The sequence below is a fragment of the Phyllobates terribilis genome, unplaced genomic scaffold (genome assembly GCF_046119375.1).
Source record: "Phyllobates terribilis strain yellow unplaced genomic scaffold, ASM4611937v1 Scaffold_1__5_contigs__length_1240528914, whole genome shotgun sequence".
Classification (NCBI taxonomy): Eukaryota; Metazoa; Chordata; class Amphibia; order Anura; family Dendrobatidae; genus Phyllobates; species Phyllobates terribilis.
Window position 1 is genome coordinate 910,031,898 of NW_027362761.1, and position 21,525 is coordinate 910,053,422.

Sequence of the window (21,525 nt, forward strand, 5' to 3'; positions counted from 1 at the left end):
GAGCGAGTCATTCTGCTGTGCTACTCAGCGTGTGCGGTCAGATGGACTACAGAGTGTAGCATCGGCATCTCTGCCCAGTACTAGGCAGAGACGCCGTCCCTCTCACCTCCCCGCTCCTGGCGCAGCGTCCTCCAGCGCTTCTCTCCCCGCTGCTTCCCCGGCAGTGTGCTTAGGGCGCGCGCGCTCCCCCTCTCTTAAAGGGACCGCGCGCGCAGTCCTAAGGAGTCCCCGGCCAATTGCCGGAAGACCTCCCATATTTAAGGCACCTCCTCCAAAATGGAGGTGCCCGAGCAATGTTGTTGCAAAGCCTTCACTCTGCTTCAGCCCTCAGGTCCCGTTACCAGTTACCAGCCAGTCACCTGCCAGATTCCTGCTTGTTACCTGCCAGTCACCTGCCAGATTCCTGCCTGTTACCTGCCAGATTCCTGCTTGATACCTGCCTGATGATATCCGTTTACCTGCTTGCAAGCCCGCGGTCCAACGGTCTGCTTTCCGACTCCTGTCAGTCTCTCTATGGACCAGCCTGCCCGCTCACCTGGGAGCGCTCATCTGCTACCTGCCTGCTAGCCTACCTGGAGGCTCCGCCGTCACTTGCCGTGACCACCTGCCTGTCCAGAGACTCTTGCCTGCTCATCTGGGAGCGGTCATAGAATCATAGAATCATAGAATGGTAGAGTTGGAAGGGACCTCCTGGGTCATCTGGTCCAACCCCCTGCTCAAAGCAGGATTCACTAGATCATCTCAGACAGATGTCTGTCCAGCCTCTGTTTGAAGACGTCCATTGAAGGGGAACTCACCACCTCTCGTGGCAGCCTGTTCCACTCATTAATCACCCTAACTGTCAAAAAGTTTTTTCTAATATCTAATCTGTGTCTCCTCCCATTTAGTTTCATCCCATTGCTTCTAGTCTTTCCTTGTGCAAATGAGAATAAAGATGATCCTTCTACAATGTGACAGCCCTTGACATATTTGTAGACAGCTATTAAGTCTCCTCTCAGTCTTCTTTTTTGCAAGCTAAACATTCCCAAATCCTGCAACCGTTCCTCATAGGACAGGGTTTGCAGACCAGTCACCATTCTGGTCGCTCTTCTCTGAACTTGCTCCAGTTTGTCGATGTCTTTTTTAAAATGTGGTGCCCAAAACTGTACACAGTATTCCAGATGAGGTCTGACCAAAGAGGAGTAAAGACCGATAATGACTTCACGTGATCTAGACTGTATGCTTCTGTTAATACATCCCAGAATTGTATTTGCCTTTTTTGCTGCTGCATCACACTGTTGACTCATGTTCAGTCTATGATCTATTAGTATACCTAAGTCTTTTTCACATGTACTGTTGCTTAGCTCTATTTCTCCCATTCTGTATATGCTTTTTTCATTTTTATTGCCCAGATGTAGTACTTTGCATTTTTCCCGGTTAAAAACCATTCTGTTGGTTGCTGCCCACTGCTCCAGTTTATTTAGGTCTTTTTGAATCCTCTCTCTCTCTTCTCTAGTATTAGCTATCCCTCCTAGCTTTGTGTCATCAGCAAATTTAATCAGTTTACCCTCAATTCCTTCATCTAAATCATTGATAAAGATGTTGAACAATACAGGTCCCAGGACGGAGCCCTGTGGTACCCCACTTGAGACATTCATCCAGCTGGATGTGAAGCCATTTACAACCACCCTTTGAGTCCGATCACTAAGCCAGTTATGAATCCACCTAACAGTTGCCTGGTCCATTGCATACTTGGTCATTTTTTCAATAAGGATGATGTGAGATACTTTGTCAAATGCTTTGCTGAAGTCAAGATATACTATATCTACAGCATTTCCCTGATCCACCCAGTCAGTGATTCTGTCATAGAAGGAAATTAAGTTAGTCTGACATGACTTGTTAGTTACAAACCCATGCTGACTCTGGTTAATCACTTCATTCTTATCCATGTACTTACATACATGTTGTTTAATAATTTGTTCAAAGATCTTTCCTGGTATAGAAGTCAGACTCACCGGCCTATAGTTCCCTGGGTCCACCTTCTTCCCCTTTTTGAAGATAGGAACAACATTTGCTCTTCTCCAGTCTTCTGGGACTTCTCCTGTTCTCCAAGAATTTTCAAAGATTATGGAGAGTGGTTCTAAAATTTCTTCTACAATCTCCTTCAGTACTCTGGGGTGTAATTCATCTGGACCTGGAGACTTGAACTCATTTATGTTAGCTAAATATTCCCTCACAATCTTTCTGTTTACTGATAACTTGGATTCCTCTATTCCTTTAAAAGGACAGTGAAGATCAGTTGATGTTACATTTTCTTTCTGAGAGAAAACAGATGCAAAATAGGAATTAAAAAGTTCGGCCTTCTCAACATCCTCTCTTACCATTTCTCCATTTTCATCCTGTAAAAATCCTATAGCATCTTTGACTTTTCTTTTACTTTTGACATACCCCCAAAATCCTTTTTTATTGCTTTTGACATCTCTTGCAAGCCTTAATTCATTGTCAGCTTTAGCTAACCTGATACGTGCCCTGCAGGATCTGCAGACTGCATTATAATCTTCTTTAGATATGCCTCCCTCTTTCCATTTAATAAACATTTCTTTCTTTCTTTTTAGCATGTGTTTAAGTTCTGTGTTCATCCATCCTGGTTTCCTTAAATGCTTCCCATTCTTCCTACTTTTCGGAATTGTTAACGATTGTGCTTTGAGAATCTCATTTTTAAAAATTTCCCATCCTTCCTGGACATTTTTGTCCTTAAGGACATCCAGCCATTGGATCCCTCCTATTCTCTTTCTGAGTCTCTTAAAATCTGCCTTTCTAAAATCTAACCTTGAAGTTTGAGTCTTCACATGTCTTCCTCCTCTAGTTATCCAAAATTCTATAATAGCATGATCGCTGCCTCCTAGGGTCCCAGCCACCTTTACCTCCTCAACCATTTCCTCCCTGTTTATAAGGATTAGATCCAAAGTAGCAGATCCCCTTGTTTTCTCCCCTACCTTTTGGAAGATAAAGTTGTCAGCAAGAGAGGATAAGAATTTGCTTGACCTGTTAGTTTTACTTGAGAGAGATTCCCAACAAATGTCTGGATAGTTGAAATCTCCCATGACCACTACGTCATATTTTTTGGAGAACTTGGTCATTTGATACATAAAGAGTTCATCCATATCTTCAGCTTGCCCAGGTGGCCTGTAGTAAATGCCTACAATGGTGTCCTTTCCGTTGTTCTCTCCTTGTATTCTTACCCAAACAGTTTCCATAGAACTCCCAGTCTCTGAAGCTTCAATCTCTGTGCAGATATACGCTTTTCTAACATACAATGCAACACCTCCTCCTCGTTTATCAAGTCTGTTTCTTGCAAATAAGTTGTATCCTTTTAGCCTTTTATTCCAATCATGTGTATCGTCCCACCAAGTTTCAGTGATTCCAATGACATCATATTCCTTTTCCTGCATTAGTAGTTCCAATTCTCCTTGTTTGTTGCCCATGCTTTGTGCATTTGTATAAAAACATTTTAGTTTGTGATTGGTTTCTCTTCCTCCCATATTTTTATTATTTAGATTTTTTTGTCTTTGTTCTTCTTTTCCACTTCCAGTAGCAGAGATCTCAATAGTATTTGTCAGCTGTATGGCTTTTTCTGGCCTTTTGCTTCCCTTCCCACATTGTTCTAGTTTAAAGCTCTTCTGATGAGTGTAGCAAGGCGACTTCCAAATACATGTTTTCCAGTCTTCGTAAGGTGCACCCCATCTCTAGCAAGTAGTCCATCGTATAGGTAATTCATTCCGTGATCCAGAAATCCAAATCCTTGTTGACGGCACCATCGACGTAGCCAGTTGTTCACCTGTAGAATCTTATTCCACCTCATTGTTCCATGGCCATCCACTGGGAGGATGGATGAGAAGACCACCTGCGCTCCCAATTCTTTCACTTTCTTGCCTAAGTCTTCAAAGTCACTGCAGATGGTTGCCAGGTCCTTTCTTGCGGTGTCATTTGTCCCCACATGTATTAGCAGGAATGGGTAGTGATCTGTAGGTCTGAAGAGTCTTGATATCCTGTCAGACACATCTTTAATTTTTGCTCCTGGAAGACAGCACATTTCTCTTGAGGTTATGTCTGGTCTGCAGATAGCGGCCTCTGTTCCTCTTAACAGGGAATCCCCCATGACCACCACTCTCCGTTTTTTCTTCACAACATTCTTCTTTCTCCATCCAGGAGGATTCTGAGGGCTTACAAGGTCATTCATTGCTGGCAAAGTCTTATCTTGCTGTATTTCTTCATGGTTCTCCTGTGTGAGAGCCTGGTACTGGTTCCTGAGCAGTATGGGTGCTGACTGCCTCTCGATCCTCCTGCTTCTGTGGGTCACATGCTTCCATTCCTCTGTTTCGTCAGGTGCAGTTCGAATTTCTTCTCTTTCTGAATCATGAAGAGATAATTCTGCTCTGTCTAAGAACTCTTCACCTTCCTTAATGATTTTCAAGGTAGTTAACCTCTCTTCTAGATTTCGCAACTTTTCCTCCAACAGGGACACAAGCTTGCATTTCTGGCATGTGAAGTCTGGCTTTTCCACTGGCAAGTCTGTGAACATGTAGCAGGATATGCAGCTCACCAAATGGCTCCTGGACTCTTCCATGTTCTTATTGTTAATGTTCTGAAAACAGTGAAAAAAGCTTAAAAAAAAAAAAAGCTTCAAAATGCGCGCGCCTACCGGCGCGCGGTTTACCGATGTCCTCTTTTCAGCTCCAACAGCCAAAATCCAGTGTTCTTTGAGCTCGCGGAGACTCTTCACTTACCCCAAAATGCAGTGGGAATATGCAAATTATCTCCTCAGGACTCCTCCCCTGGTTTACCGATGTCCTCTTTTCAGCTCCAACAGCCAAAATCCAGTGTTCTTTGAGCTCGCGGAGACTCTTCACTTACCCCAAAATGCAGTGGGAATATGCAAATGATCTCCTCAGGACTCCTCCCCTGGTTTACCGATGTCCTCTTTTCAGCTCCAACAGCCAAAATCCAGTGTTCTTTGAGCTCGCGGAGACTCTTCACTTACCCCAAAATGCAGTGGGAATATGCAAATGATCTCCTCAGGACTCCTCCCCTGGTTTACCGATGTCCTCTTTTCAGCTCCAACAGCCAAAATCCAGTGTTCTTTGAGCTCGCGGAGACTCTTCACTTACCCCAAAATGCAGTGGGAATATGCAAATGATCTCCTCAGGACTCCTCCCCTGGTCACCTGCTATCTGTCTGCTAGCCTACCTGGAGGCTCTGCCGTCACTTGCCGTGACCACCTGCCCGTCCAGAGACTCTCGCCCACTCACCTGGGAGCGCTCACCAGACACCTGCCTGCTGTCCTTCTACCCAGAGACTGTCCCTGTCACTTGCCGTGAGTACCCGTCCTTTTACCCAGAGACTGTCCCTGTCACTTGCCGTGACTACCTGCCCCTCTACCCAGAGACTGTCCCTGTCACTTGCCGTGACTACCTGCCCCTCTACCCAGAGACTGTCCCTGTCACTTGCCGTGACTACCTGCCCCTCTACCCAGAGACTGTCCCTGTCACTTGCCGTGACTACCTGCCCCTCTACCCAGAGACTGTCCCTGTCACTTGCCGTGACTACCTGCCCGTCTTCCCTGGGAGCCACCCGCTTCCTTACAAGGACTGCCCCCTTGTATAGTTGCACAGAGGTTCCACCTCCCAGACCCGTTACAGTTTGCTCGGGCCATGGAATCCGGTGGCTCCCAGATCTCCGATCTGCACCAGGAAGTCTTACGTCAGAAAACTCAGCAGGAGGTGGTACTGTCCTATCTACGGTCCGTTAACTCTCATCTAGGCGCATTGTGTGACTTGTCTATGTCTACCTCTGGTCCAGCCGTGCCCATTCCTGCGGTACCGAAATTCAGTCCCTTCATGGTACCCGACTATGGACCTCGGCTTCTGGCACCTCCACGCTTTGCCGGCGAACCTACTTTAGCTCGGGGTTTCATAAACCAGTGCACCCTGCACTTTGAGATATTGGCATACCAGTTCATCTCCGACCGGGCCAAGGTGGCCTTCATCATGTCCCATATTACTGGGGAGGCACTGGCATGGCTAAATCCCCTGTGGGAGAGAGGGGATCCCCTGGTGTCCGACCTGCCGTCTTTCCTCGCTGCTTTCCGGAAAGTCTTCGATGAACCTGGACGGAAAACCTCTTCTGCCTCCTCACTGCTACGTCTCCGCCAAGGGAGTCTCACCGTGGGCCAATATGCCATACGGTTCCGCACCCTCGCTTCTGAGCTTGCCTAGGAAAATGAGGCTCTGGTGTCCGTCTTCTGGGAGGGTCTTTCCGGTCGGATTAAGGACGAGTTAGCTGGTCGGGACATTCCTACCACTCTGGATGACCTGGTGTCACTAGCTACCCGGATTGGCATCCGGTTCCAAGAACGTGCCAAAGAGATTACCTGGGAGAAAGACTTTTCTTGCTCTGCTCCTACTTCCCTGAGACCTGCCTCTCAGTCACTCCGCGGGCGCCCTCGCCTGAACCTATGCAGATCGACCAGACCAACATCGTCAAATCTCGCCAAGAATCTCGCCGAGCCGAGGGAAGCTGTTTCTATTGTGGCAGTATGGAGCACTTCATCCGTTCCTGCCCGGAGAAGCCGGGAAACGCCAGTGTCTAGGACCGCTCGGAGAGGTCGTCCTAGACAAAAAGGAAGCCCTCTCCGTCTCTGACTTTACCGGTCTCTATTGCTTGGGGAGAAAACAGTCACTTTGAACTTGCCCACCTGGATTCTGGAGCTGCTGGAAACCTCATCTCCCAGTCTCTGGTAGAGAGATACCGTATTCCCACCAAGTCCCTGGCTGAACCATTATCAGTCGCCTCCGTGGATGGAAGACTTCTCTCGGAGACCATCCTGCTCGTCACTGAACCCATAACCCTGCAGGTGGGAATGCTGCACTCTGAGGAAATCTCATTCCATGTGTTGTCCGGACTTTCTCACTCCCTGTTGCTAGGTCTACCTTGGCTCCAGACACACGAACCCGTATTGAACTGGCGATCCGGTGAAGTACTTCGATGGGGTCCAGACTGCCATAGGACCTGCCTGGTTCCGGTCCGCCCAGTTCGCCCTCCGCCTACTCCAGCTAATTTACCAGGTCTCCCGGCTCCTTACTGGCCCTATGCGGACGTCTTCGGTAAGAAGGAAGCAGAGACGTTGCCACCCCATAGGCCATATGACTGCCCGATCGACCTGGTACCTGGCACCACTCCTCCCCGTGGGCGTATCTACCCGTTGTCTGCAGCCGAGACCCGGGCCATGTCTGAGTACATTGAAGAGAATCTGGCTAGGGGATTTATCCGGAAATCTACCTCCCCGGCTGGAGCCGGATTCTTCTTTGTCAAAAAGAAAACGGCTCGCTACGCCCCTGTATTGACTATAGAGGACTCAATCAGATCACGGTTAAAAATAAATACCCCCTTCCGCTCATCTCTGAGTTATTTGATCGTCTTAAAGGCGCCAGGATCTTCTCCAAGCTGGATCTACGTGGGGCGTATAACCTGGTCCGTATCCGTCAGGGAGACGAGTGGAAAACAGCATTTAATACCCGGGACGGACACTATGAGTACCGTGTGATGCCCTTCGGTCTCTGCAATGCTCCCGCCGTCTTCCAAGAACTGGTCAACAACATCTTCAGTGACCTTCTTTACTCCTGCGTGGTGGTATACCTGGACGACATCTTGGTCTTCTCTCCGGATCTTCCCACACACCGGAGGGATGTTCGTCAGGTCCTGCTTAGGCTCAGGCAGAACCACCTCTATGCTAAATACGAGAAGTGCCTTTTTGAGCAGACCTCTCTTCCTTTCCTGGGCTATGTTATCTCCCAGACAGGCTTGCGAATGGATCCCGAGAAGCTTTCTGCTGTCCTAAAGTGGCCCCGTCCGGAGGGCTTGAAGGCGATACAGCGATTCCTGGGCTTCGCTAATTACTATAGTCTCTTCATTCCTCACTTCTCGTCACGGACTGCGCCCATATCTGCGCTCACCCGTAAGGGAGCAAATCCCAAGGTATGGTCATCCGAAGCTGAGGAGGCCTTCCTTTCCCTGAAACAAGCCTTCTCCTCTGCCCCTGTGCTGCACCGTCCGGACTGCAACAAACAGTTCTACCTGGAGGTTGATGCCTCCTCCTCTGGAGCCGGAGCGGTGCTCACCCAGAAGTCTTCCTCCGGGAGAATGGTAACCTGCGGCTTTTTCTCTAAAATCTTCTCCTCCTCTGAGCGCAATTACTCCATAGGAGACCGATAATTGCTTGCCGTTAAATTGGCGCTGGAGGAGTGGCGTTACCTGCTTGAAGGGGCCCTATACCCGGTGATCATCTATACGGATCACAAGAACCTGGCATATCTCCAAAATGCCCAGAGACTTAATCCACGTCAAGCCCGGTGGTCTTTGTTCTTTGCCCGCTTCGATTTCATCCTTCATTTCCGCCCGGCGGACAAAAATGTCAAAGCTGATGCCTTGTTCCGATCCTTCCTGTCCTCCGACCAAGAGGAGGAGCCTATGCACATTATCGACCCCTCCAAGGTGATGAATGTGGCCCCCTTGGATTTGACTCGTCTTCCACCCGGCAAGACGTTCGTGGCGCCTCCAGACCGTGAGAGGGTTTTTCGCTGGGGTCATTCTTCTAAACTAGCTGGCCATGCCGGCCAAAAGAAGACCTTCCTACTCATTTCCCGGCATTACTGGTGGTCTACCCTGCGTAAGGATGTGGTAGACTTCGTCTCTGCCTGTTCATCTTGTGGCCGCAACAAAATTCCCAGACACTTACCAGCTGGTCATCTCCTGCCGCTTCCCATACCTGTTGCCCCGTGGCAACACATCGCTATGGACTTCATTACCGATCTTCCTGTCTCTGCCGGGTGTACTGTCATTTGGGTGGTCGCGGACCGCTTCTCTAAAATGGCCCACTTCATTCCCCTGCCTGGTCTTCTGTCTGCACCTGAGCTGGCTAAGGACTTTATTCGCCATATCTTCCGTCTCCATGGCCTACCCCTCCACATAGTGTCGGATCGAGGGGTTCAGTTTACCTCACGCTTCTGGAGAGCCACATGTAAACTGCTGGACGTCACCCTGGACTTCTCCTCCGCTTACCACCCTCAGTCCAATGGTCAAGTGGAGCGGATCAATCAGATCCTTACCAGCTATCTCCGGCACTTTGTTAATGCCCACCATTCTGATTGGGTGGACCTCCTTCCTTGGGCCGAGTTCTCTTATAATAACTACGAGAGCGAATCCTCTTCCAAGTCCCCGTTCTTTATTGTCTATGGCCAGCACCTCCGGATTCCGCTCCCTGTCTCCGTTTCTGTGGACAACCCTGCTGCGGAGTCTCTTGTCAGCGAATTTTCTACTATTTGGGAGAGTACCAGGTCCGCTCTTCTTCTGTCCTCTGAGCGGATGAAGAGATATGCTGATAAGAGACGTCTGGATCCGCCTCAATTCCGTCCGGGAGACAAGGTTTGGCTCTCTTCCAAACATGTGCGGCTCAAAGTACCCTCCTTCAAGTTGGGCCCTCGATTCATCGGTCCCTTCGAAGTCCTCAGGCAAATTAACCCTGTGGCCTACAAATTAAAACTCCCGGCCACCCTACGGATTCCCAACTCCTTCCACGTATCTCTCCTCAAACCCGTTGTCTTTAACTCTTTTTCCAATAATCCAGGTGCCCCTCCTGCTCCGGTTTCCGCTGATGACGTCTTTGAGGTAGAGAGTATTCTGGCCTCCAAGAGGGTAAGAGGAAAGACCTTTTTTCTGGTAGATTGGAAGGGGTTTGGTCCTGAGGAGAGAACTTGGGAACCCAGGGAGAACATCAACGCCCCGCTTCTCCTTGAAAAATTTCTTTCTGGCCAAAAAAAGAGGGGGCCTAAAGGGGGGGGTACTGTAGCATCGGCGTCTCTGCCCCGTACTAGGCAGAGACGCCGTCCCTCTCACCTCCCCGCTCCTGGCGCGGCGTCCTCCAGCGCTTCTCTCCCCGCTGCTTCCGGCACGCGCTCCTTCCCCGGCAGTGTGCTTAGGGCGCGCGCGCTCCACTTCTCTTAAAGGGACCGCGCGCGCCGTCCTAAGGAGTCCCCGGCCAATTGCCGGAGGACCTCCCATATTTAAGGCACCTCCTCCAAAATGGAGGTGCCCGAGCAATGTTGTTGCAAAGCCTTCACTCTGCTTCAGCCCTCAGGTCCCGTTACCAGTTACCAGCCAGTCACCTGCCAGATTCCTGCTTGTTACCTGCCAGTCACCTGCCGGATTCCTGCCTGTTACCTGCCAGATTCCTGCTTGATACCTGCTTGATACCTGCCTGATACCTGCCTGATATCCGTTTACCTGCTTGCAAGCCTGCGGTCCGACGGTCTGCTTTCCGACTCCTGTCAGTCTGTCTATGGATCAGCCTGCCCGCTCACCTGGGAGCGCTCATCTGCTACCTGCCTGCTAGCCTACCTGGAGGCTCCGCCGTCACTTGCCGTGACCACCTGCCTGTCCAGAGACTCTTGCCAGCTCACCTGGGAGCGCTCACCTGCTACCTGTCTGCTAGCCTACCTGGAGGCTCTGCCGTCACTTGCCGTGACCACCTGCCCGTCCAGAGACTCTCGCCCGCTCACCTGGGAGCGCTCACCAGACACCTGCCTGCTGTCCTTCTACCCAGAGACTGTCCCTGTCACTTGCCGTGAGTACCCGTCCTTTTACCCAGAGACTGTCCCTGTCACTTGCCGTGACTACCTGCCCCTCTACCCAGAGACTGTCCCTGTCACTTGCCGTGACTACCTGCCCCTCTACCCAGAGACTGTCCCTGTCACTTGCCGTGACTACCTGCCCCTCTACCCAGAGACTGTCCCTGTCACTTGCCGTGACTACCTGCCCGTCTTCCCTGGGAGCCACCCGCTTCCTTACAAGGACTGCCCCCTTGTATAGTTGCACAGAGGTTCCACCTCCCAGACCCGTTACACAGAGTGGGACACTTATTTAATCTTCGGACAGGAGAGTATAAGGATTTTTTTTATTTTATTCTTATTTTTACAGGTTTTGGAGACAGCGGGAGCAGAATACTAGCGCATGCATGGGACAATGATGAGGGCAGTGTTCAGCACCCGGCGCCTGGGAGCAGCGCTAACTGTACCGCTGATTCCCAGGTGCCGGTACGTGTGATACTGATGCGGCACACGGTTGCCACACGTATCATAGACATCTCCAGTACTGTTTTTTCCAGTACCGGAAATATCCGGATGTATGAAAGAGCCCTAACAAAGCGGTCTGTATGACAACATGGTGGATATCAACATGGTGGATCTTTTGATTAGGACTACACAGGTAATCACTAAATCAATGGCTGATTCTGTATTTTAAGTTGCAGTTACCTTTTAACTGACAATCAAATGGTCAATGAGGTATTTAACTAACCTGCAACCCCGACTTGGTGTGTGGCATACTCCGGCAGCTTGTTTGGACCATCCTTTAACCATAGCGTCAATGTGGAGGTGTCCTTTTTGGCATGATGGAATGTAAATCCTTCTGAGGCAGCGTAGGCTATCAGAGCGCTCAGCGTGATGGGGACATGCATCCACACTGCAATCCTGCCTTCTTCTCTCCATCCTTTAATGGCTCCTAAATTGGAAACATGCCACTGAGTGATTTCTCTTATTACAGGTCATTTTGGTGGACATAAAGATTTAAAGCGGAAACGAACAGCAAAAGCTACTGCTACCAACTGAATGTATCAAGGCTCTAGATTGAGTTTTTGGGCAACAAAGGGGTGCAAGTTTTGTTCTGGATAACTTTTGCACAAAATTGGGGATTTTGGGGACTTTACACTGTTCTTGGCATATTTGAAACATGGTTGGGAAAGTGGACGAGCTACGAGAATAGGTCTACAATGTACTATATTTATCAATTTCAATTTTTTTTTAAAGTCCCAATTCTCATTTCACTAGGTAAATAGCGTAAAAAGTGGAAATTTTTTTTGTCTAGGATTAGAAAAACAAAGCTACTTTCTACTTGAAACAGCACATATTGCATATTTGTAGGGTTAAAAAGTTGCATATTTTTCTCAAGTTGTCAATTGGATTCGTCAGTAATCTGTGCTCGCTGGACGGGAGCGCTGACAATCTCCTCTTACCCGACGGTCACAGCTCTTCTTTTGATTACATCATCATTGCGATGTGTCGGACTGGTGTGCCAAGGACCAACCAGTAACATCAACTCCCGGGTCCCACTTTTCAGCTACATACAAATATGACTTTATCCTCATTCACAAATTTCTATAGCAATAAACTGGTTTGATTGTTAAATGAATAAGATGCTGCCTCTGTCTGTACATAGTGAATCATGTATAGTGGGGGAAGTAAGTATTTGATAACCTATCAACCAGCAAGAATTCTGTCTCTCAAACACCTGTTTTTCTCTAAGAAGCCCTCCTACTCTGCACTCATTACCCGTATTAATTGCACCTGTTTCAACTTGTTTCCTGTATAAAAGACACCTGTCCACATAATCAATCACACTCCAACCTCTCCACCATGGCCAAAATTGTAGACCAACACAAGGCTGGAATTGTCTAAATGACAACAGGCAAGCAGCTTGGCGAGAAGGCAACAACTGTTGGCACAACTATTAGAAAATGGAAAAAACACAAGATGGCTGTCAATCTTCCGCAGTCTGGGGCTTCATGCAAAATCTCGCCTCGTGGGGCAAGGATGAATCTGAGAAAGGTCAGGAATCAGCCCAGAACTACATGGGAGGACCTGTTCAATGAGACAGTCTCAACAGTCTCAAACATTACTGTTAGTAACACACTATGCCGTCATGGATTAAAATCTTGCAGGGCACGCAAGGACCCCCTGCTAACACCAACACATGTCCAGGCCCGTTTGAAGTTCGCCAATGACCACCTGATGATCCAGAGGAGGCATGGGAAAAAGTCATGTGGTCAGATGAGACCAAAATAGAACTTTTTGGTATCAACTCCACTCGCCGTGTTTGGAGAAAGAAGGATGAGTACAGTCCTCAAGAACACCGCCCCAACCGTGAAGAATGGTGGGGGAAACATCATACTTTAGGAATGCTTTTCTGCAAAGGGGACAGGATGACTGCACCATATTTAAGGGAGGATGGATGGGGTCATGTATAGCGAGATTTTGGCCAACAACCTCCTTCCCTCAGTAAGAGCTGTGACAGAGTCACTGGTGATATACGTGAGGGGAGATATGTTTCACTGTGGCTACTAGCTTCAATGAACTGAAACTACAAGTTTTCTCCAGCATGTTATATGTTGGGGGGGTTAAACCACCATTTTAAAAGTGAGTGTTTTTTTGTGAATGACATTGTGAAGGGAGGGAGGTCATTCACCATATCTCCACCTCAAAGGTTTGGCTGGGTAAGTTAAATGCTCAGTCACTGGGTTTTTTTTCTCAGAAGCCAGAGAGCTCAACAGAAAGACTTTGTGGTGAAACCTTAATGTGTTACCCAGAGTGGGCAAAACCCCGCTCGCCTGTGGACTGTACTATACTTTATCTTATTGTTTTTCGTTATCTCAGAGAGGAAGTGTTTATTTTGTGAAACCCTGCTGTGATTTATGCCATATAGTAATAAACCTGCAGGAAGTTAACCCGAGACGTGTTTCATGTGTCTGCCTCTGTGAGAGTCGAGCAAGTCGCTTTACCACGGAGCATTAAAGATGGGTCGTGGCTGGGTCTTCCAGCATGACAATAACCTGAAACACCCAGCTAGGGCAACTAAGGAGTGGCTCCGAAAGAAGCATTTCAAGGTCCCGGAGTGGCCTAGCCAGTCTCCAGACCTGAACCCAATAGAAAATCTTTGAAGGGAGCTGAAACTCAATGTTGCCCAGCGACAGCCCCGAAACCTGAAAGATCTGGAGACGATCTGTATGGAGGACTGGGCCAAAATCCCTGATGCAGTGTGTGCAAACTTGGTCAAGAACTACAGGAAACGTCTGACCTCTGTAATTGCAAACAAAGGTTTCTGTACCAAATATTAATTTCTGCTTTTCTATTGTATCAAATACTTATTTCACGCAATACAAACAAATTAATTATTTAAAAATCATACAATGTGATTTTCTGGATTTTTTTTAAGATTCTGTCTCTCACAGGTAAAGTGTACCTATGATAAATATTACAGACCTCAAGATTCTTCGTAGGTGGGAAAACTTGCAAAATCTGCAGTGTATCAAATACTTATTTTCCCCACTGTATGTTGTGCCAATTACTGCTCATATAATAGGGTGGTGGCCCACTTCGGCATGGGGGCCCAGATTCTCCTGTGGGCCAGTCCAAGCCTGGATGTGAAGCACATGTGGCATTGTGCCAGTTCTGCTAATCAAAAGCAAAGCCGCAGATGCCATCACATAGTAGATGGTTGTCAGGGCTCCTGTCCAGTGGCCATAGACTACTCACCGGACTGATGAACCGGGTCCTGCGAATCAATAAAGTTAGACAAGATGTGCCACACTGATTGTGCAGAATGAGCCACTGTGATAAATATGGTGCATGTTCAGACTGTCGGGTAGAGGTTTACATTGTCTATGTATTTGGCAGAATTAGTACATTTGCAGCGGTAGGTTTCATCTCTATGTTACAGCCATGAAAGCCTCAGGTAAATAATAAATCCCTAAGCGTGGCCCCTTGTTCTTCTAGCACACTTTCTGAGACGATAAGCTTTTCCTGGTGCCATGTTTGTCTGTTCACACATGTTGTGTTTTTTTTTCAGTCAGAAATCTGCAGCAAAACTGATCTCTGGCAGGAAATCAGTGGCGTCAAATCTGCAGGTTTTGGTGCGTTTTTTTCACCACCCATTACTTCCCATAGGTGAAAAAACGCTGAAAGAAGTGACCAGCTCTATTTTCCTAGAACACAACCAAGGCACAAAATACGCAGCCAAAAAAAAACACAAGATGTGGGAACAGAGAATTCTGGTTTCTCATAGACTTCGCTGGTACTGCAAAAAGCAGCTGAAAATTTGCATAAAAATCTGCAGCAAAATCTGCTGAAAAACACAATGTGTGGGAACATAGCCTAAGAGAGGCAGCAGCTACCAAGCATTGTCCTCTCTACAATTAACTGGAGTTTTACAATTGAACTTGATGCACATTTTTCTTTTTTTTAACACTATGTAACTATGAAACTATTTCTACCATCATTTTTTGGAGCTGTGGCAACTCAGCATCTCAAAATATAGCCAAATATTTCACACAAATATTATGGCCGGTTTGACGTGTCTAATGTTCTGGCCGCTCTGACAAGTTTTCCATTTCTGATAAATCTGGCACAATATTCCTATGCGCCCCTTTTCGTTTCTCGTGAACTGACGCGTTTCACAGTCTCATATGTCCAGACTTGCAGCCTCTTTCTCATTCATACTTAAACTTTCATTATGCTTACACATGCCTTTATTGTCTTTGCACCACTAATCCTTACTCTTCTTCGCTATCCCCAAACCCCAGCACCCTCTAACCAAATCATCATCTCTCCTTCCCTCTTACCTCCCCACCTGACCTCATCTGCTGACCTGCTCCTCAACCTCAGATGTATCCTACCAAAACATAAAACAAGCCAGACACTCTCCTTCTCCCACCTGCTTCTCCTCACTGTTGGCGACATATCTCCCCATCCTGGACCCCCACAGCTTACACCTCCCACCAATTCCCCCTCCTATCGCTTCCAACCAACTGCAAACTACTGCAACCTCTCCTACGTAAAACCCATGCCCCGGACGCCCACTCCCCTGCTCCCTCTTTCTGGAGCACTCTGGAACGCCCGCTCTGTCTGCAACAAGCTCCATGTTATTCACAACCTCTTCACCTCTCCTTCCTGGGCATAACAGAAACATGGTTGACACCCTCCGACACTGCCTCCCCTAATGCGCTGTGTTACGGTGGCCTCCACTTCACCCACACTCTTCGCCCTGGTAACATACATGATGGAGGAGTGGGTCTTCTCCTTTCCACCAACTGCACCTTAAGCCCTATTCCACCTCTACCCTCCCCTATTCTCCCTTCTTTTGAAGTTCATCTTTGTCCTCCTCACCTGTCACCCATGTCCAGCAACTAGCACACCCCCCCAGAAACCTTGCACATCTAGACACTCACACACTCTCTGACTCTATTCTACCACTGACATCCATATCTTCACTCCTCAACACAGACTGCTTTCTACAATGCCACTCTCATATCAGCTATTGCCTCGGTCGCCCCTCTTGTGCATGGCAGAGCGCGACAAGTCAATAGGCAACTCTGGCTTAACAACCTCACTAAACAGCTTCGGCAAGCGTCCAGGGTAGCGGAGCGGCATTGGAAGAAAACACATTCGCAAGATGACTTCACGGCATTCAAACAAGCAACACTCGCATTCAAATAAGCCCTCAGCTCTGTTAAACAGGCCTATTTCCCAATCTCCATATCTTCCTTATCCTACAACCCCAAACAGTTATTCAACACTTTTAACTCTCTCCTCCGCCCTCCACTGCCCCCTCCGACCTCCATCATCTCTGCTGAGGAGTTTGCCACACACTTCAAAAACAAGATTGACCATACAAGGCAAGTCTTTACAGTCCGACCACCACAACCCCTTTGTTTTCTAGACCATTGCCCTTCCCCCATAACCTCCATCTCCAACATCTCGGAAGGAGAGTTTACCCGCCTCCTCTCCAAATCACACCTCACCACTTGTGCACTTGACCCCATCAGATCCCATCACTTCCCCAACCTCACCCCCACACTCATTCCATGCTTAACCCATCTCTTTAACCTATCACTAACTTCTGGTACTTTCCCCTCTGCCTTCCAAGACGCCACAATCATGCCCATACTCAAAAAGACATCCCTCGACCCAACCACCTTGTCCAGCTACCGCCCCATATCGCTGCTCGCATTTGCCTCCAAATTCCGTGAGTTCACGCTGAACTTTCCTCTCACTTCTCATCTAACTCTCTCTTTGACAACCGACAATCTGGCTTCCGCCCCCACCATTCCACCGTAACTGCCCTTACTAAAATCATCAATGACTTACTTACAGCCAAAGCTAACAGACAATTCTCTGTACTCCTTCTTCTTGACCTGTCCTCTGCCTTCGACACAGTTGACCACTGCCTCCTACTACAGATCCGCTCTTCCTATGGCGTCAAAAACCTTGCCCTAGCCTGGATCTCCTCATACCTTTCTAACCGCACATTTAGCGCCTCCCACTCCCACACCACCTCCTCATTCCGCCCTCTCTCTGTAGGAGTCCCTCAAGGCTCTGTACTAGGACCCCTACTTTTCTCAATCTGTACCTAAATAAAATAAAATCCCATTGCTTCCAGTACCATCTGTACGCTGATGAAACACAGATCTACCTCTCTGGCCCAGATGTCACCTTTCTGCTGTTCAGAATCCCAGCATGTCTATCAGCCATATCCTCTTTCTCCTCTTGCTTCCCTCAAGCTCAATGTGGCCAAATTTGAACTCATCATTTTTCCATCATCTCTAGTATCTTCCCCACCTGATCTTTCTATCACACTTTCCCCTGTAGCGGCAATCCGCTGCTTCGGAGTAACCCTTCACTCTGCCCTGTCCTTCAAACCACACATCCAAGCTCTCACCACCTCCTGTCACCTCCAGCACAAAGTCATCTATAACCTTTCTCCTCCATACATCTCTGAACTAATCTCCCGATATATTTGCCTCATGTAATCTCCGGTCCTCCCAAGACCACCTCCTCTCCTCCACACTTATTCGTTCCTCACCCTCAATCGCCTACAAAACTTCTCTTGAATATCCCCCATCCTATGGAATTCTGTGCCTCAACACGTCCGATTAGCCACCAAATTTGGATCTGTCAAACGGAACCTGAAAACCCATCTCTTCAAACAAGCTTACAGCCTGCCATGACCTTGCTGCCACCTCAACAACACCGGAGCTACTGCACCCCCCAACCTACTGTCTCCTCCCCCTTTCCTGTAGAACGTAAGCCCACAAGGGCAGGGTCCTCTTCCCTCTGTACCAGTCTATCATTGTTAGTTCGTTTACTGTAAGTGATATCTGTATTTGGTATGAAACCCCTTCTTATGTACCGCACCATGGAATCAATGGCGCTATATAACTAAATAATAACAACAAGTTGAGGAGCAGCTGATGAATAAACTGATCTCGAGGTTTTTCATGGGCTCAGATTTACATTCTCTTGCAAGCGGAAAAAGAATAAGTACAGCCGGCAATGTTTCTCTTCTCATCAGGAGAACAGACAGGACCCCCCGAAGCCCCAGCCTCTGCAATACGTCTACATCTGCGCTGTGTCTTCTATAATGAATGGCTGGCTGCATCACACGGCTGTAATAAGGGGGTCTTTTAGCCGGCAGCAGTGTCTGACACTTCAGCCGGAAATCCCACAGCACTTCTGGCCATCAGATCAGCTGTGCTCTGCGACACGGGTGTGAACAGTGACTTAACTAAAATGTAACCACAGTGATGCCACTTCTCTACACGGAGTCGTGCCAGGCTTAGATGGCACAGTGAGGACTGGCAGACACTTGCCCTGTAACCAGCTCCTGAAGGCAGCCTCGTCCCTTTGGTGTCCCGGTTGCAGCCACACAGTTACTCCTCCAAACTTGTCTACTGTGCCCCTCGGCCAAAGGTCCGACCCCGAGGAGCTAGAACGACCCCACACCGTTGAGTACCGGGATCCAGCACCCCAAACCCGGCGAGCCCGCAGCCACAACATTCCCACATATACTGAAAGTTATCTAAGCAGATGCTACTAAGCCGCCATGTTTACTACTGGCAGCAGAGTGCTACACTTACCGCCCCGGTGACGCAGCGCTCTCCTTCACATGAGCGGAAACATGATTCATATCGTTCACATGTTGGAGACGTTCACTGAGCTCCCCACTTGAATATGACACCTATGAGAAGACCGCAAACTACCTAAACCAAGACATAAAATGGCGGAACATGCTTCACAGACGTCATTCACACCGAGCCAATCAACTGTCTGGGAAGTAGAAAGTGACGTCCCTTCGTAATATATGTAATAGGGACGCAGTTTTGTTCTGAACGTTCTTATTGGCTTTACATTTGCGCTTCTATCACGTACAATACGGCGGCAGCGTGTGAGGAAGTTGTTGCAGAGCTGTGCTGTGAGTAAGTGCAGCATGTCTGCCAGCAAGAAGAAGAGCAGAGCGAAGACCGGCTCCCTGAGCGCCTCTCCCGGGCCGGAGCCCGCCACTGTGAGCGGACAGCCAGCTCTGCTAAAAGTCACCGACTTCCTACAGAAAGGTAGTGGTGACCTCGTCCAGCATCCTCCAAGGGCTGCTCTGCTGGAGCAGGACTACTACACCTGCTATGCTCACCGGCGAGAATGCTGGGTGTTGTATTCTCCAGTAGTTGCCCGCATAGGTGAATAAACAGAGGACACAGCAGGGACTCTCCGCTGCTTGTTTGTGTGAGGGAACACATTTCCCTGTCTGTTTTATCACGGGAGCTGTTGGCTCTTCTCTGTCACCAGCCCAGAGATCACCATAAAGTAAGACAGTGATGGAGAGCGCTGGCAACTGCACTATAAATCAAGTCAGTGACATGAGAGCTGATGAGCTGGCAGGGCTGCCATGGCGGAAACACTGGCTCCTGTGATAAACCGTCAGGGAAGTGTCACCTCACACAAAGGAGCTGCTGACAGTCCCTTCTGTGTCCTCAGTATATTCACCTGTACTTTCTCCTCTGGCAGGAGCTGTGTATGATGACCATCAGCTGCAGCAGCTGTACGTGGTGGGACACAGTACATAGCAAGGGGCACCTTTTTATAAACTTATAAAAGCACATGGCTTTTATTTTTTTTAATGCAACCAATTGCGGAACTTATTGAAATGTTCTTGGTTCATGTGATAACCCCTTTTATCTTCTTTGCATGATGTGGGAGATGCCTGTAATTTAGCCCAAGTATCTAGTCCTTCATTATCTTCTATCTACACTTCAGTGTCTTCTAGTTTGTAGATTAGAATGGATTGTCTCGTGATCTGCTGCAGGAGCGTACTGTTCCCCCACCTCCCGGTTTCCTGCTCTTTGGGGTTGTAGGGCGCTCCTGCATGGCTTACATTGTTACACTGCCGGCTTGGATTGTGCCCTCTCCAATGGTGCTGTATGAGGCATCTTCTGCAGCATGGGAAGAGCTAACAATAGAAAGAAATGGAGTCCCAACTTCATCAGTATACTCAATTAACAATGCTTTATTAATTATACAGAAATAATTTCCATGCATAAAAACTGGTCAAGAACGAGGTAAACAAAAAAAGGATGCAACGTCACCCTAGAAGGGATGGGCATAAAGAGTTATCAGTGACTGCACAGACCCCAGAACTGGCATATTTCGTAGAGGAGAATACATGATTCAAGTATAGAAAAGTTAGACACACCACTCATATGAATCCCATGATTATATAATTGTGAATTGTGTCAAAAAGGAGAATAGTAAAGTGCTTGTGTTGAGATTCTAACTCACAAATTTTCTCCCTTATTGTTGTCAGTTAACAATAACATGCTGGCACAATGCCAATAAAGTGCATGTGCGTAAATCAGTCACGATAGACGTAACTCATAATACAATGCAAGTGCAGAGTTCCCAGGGGATAGCCCCGACGTGCGTTTCGCATTAGCTTTTTCAACAGGGGCATGGGAAGAACGCATTAGCTCTGAAGCTGCCAGTGCTCTGAAACTAACAGTGCGCTCCAGCAATCTGGCCAGCGCTTATAAGCACAGCACATGTTTGGCCACCTCTGAGACTGCAGAGGTGGTCACTAATCTAGTCAACAAACTAAACATAAAATCTCTCTGTTCTTAAAGGGAATCTGTCACCAGATCTTTGCTAGGTTATCTAATAGCAGCATGATTTAAAGACACGGACCCTGATTCCAGTGATGTCACTTACTGGGCTGCTTGCTGCAGTTTTGAGAAAATCGCTGTTTTATCTGTTGCAGATTTACCAGTTCTCTGAATGCTGAGCTCTGTATAAATGCATACACCGCACTGATTGGCAGCTTTCTGTGTACACTGTACATGGGCAGAAAGTGGCCAATCAATGGTGGGGGAGAGGTTATACAGAGCTCATGAATGTGGAGGAATACATGGCAGCAAGTTTACTAGTCCTACAGTGAAAAAAAATCACTGTTTAATAAGCAGAAGATTATCAAAACTACAGCAAGCAACACAGTAAGTGACACATCACTGGAATCAGAGTCTGTCTCTACATTATGCTGCTATCAGATTATTTGACAAAAACCTGGTGACAGATTCCCTTTAACAGAAGAAGCTCAGTTCAAATCATCCACCTTTTGCCCCATGAAAAAGAAAATGATTAAAAAAGGAAAATGAATACACCTATCTGGTATCACTGCGTTCGTAAAAGTCTGATCTATCAAAATATTAAATTAATCTGATTGGTAATTAGCGTAACGAAAAAGAAATGAACCTGCCAAAACTAATTGTATCTACCACCAAATGGTATCAGCAGACACGACCGCTCAAGGGGCAAAAAATAAGCCCTCACCATGGCCCAG

At 47.8% G+C, this 21,525-nt stretch overlaps 2 protein-coding genes across 4 annotated transcripts in view; one reads left to right on the forward strand and one right to left on the reverse strand.

Moving 5' to 3' along the window:
- The window catches only part of NUDT6 (nudix hydrolase 6), a 44,273-nt gene extending 25,319 nt beyond the window's left edge, over window positions 1-18,954 (reverse strand). The window contains exons 1-2 of one of the 2 annotated variants that reach the window (XM_073641407.1): window positions 18,779-18,954; window positions 11,389-11,592 (exon numbers count right to left, since the gene is read on the reverse strand). In XM_073641407.1, the coding sequence (XP_073497508.1) occupies window positions 11,389-11,548 (160 nt within the window). In that variant the 5' untranslated portion in view covers window positions 11,549-11,592; window positions 18,779-18,954. The other variant, XM_073641399.1, reaches the window with a different exon arrangement.
- Window positions 18,955-19,037: 83 nt separating this feature from the next.
- The window catches only part of AFG2A (AFG2 AAA ATPase homolog A), a 521,034-nt gene continuing 518,546 nt past the window's right edge, over window positions 19,038-21,525 (forward strand). For both annotated transcript variants that reach the window (XM_073641378.1, XM_073641387.1), the window contains exon 1: window positions 19,038-19,252. In XM_073641378.1, coding sequence (XP_073497479.1) covers window positions 19,129-19,252 — 124 coding nt within the window. In that variant the 5' untranslated portion in view covers window positions 19,038-19,128. The remainder of the gene's footprint in view (window positions 19,253-21,525) is intronic.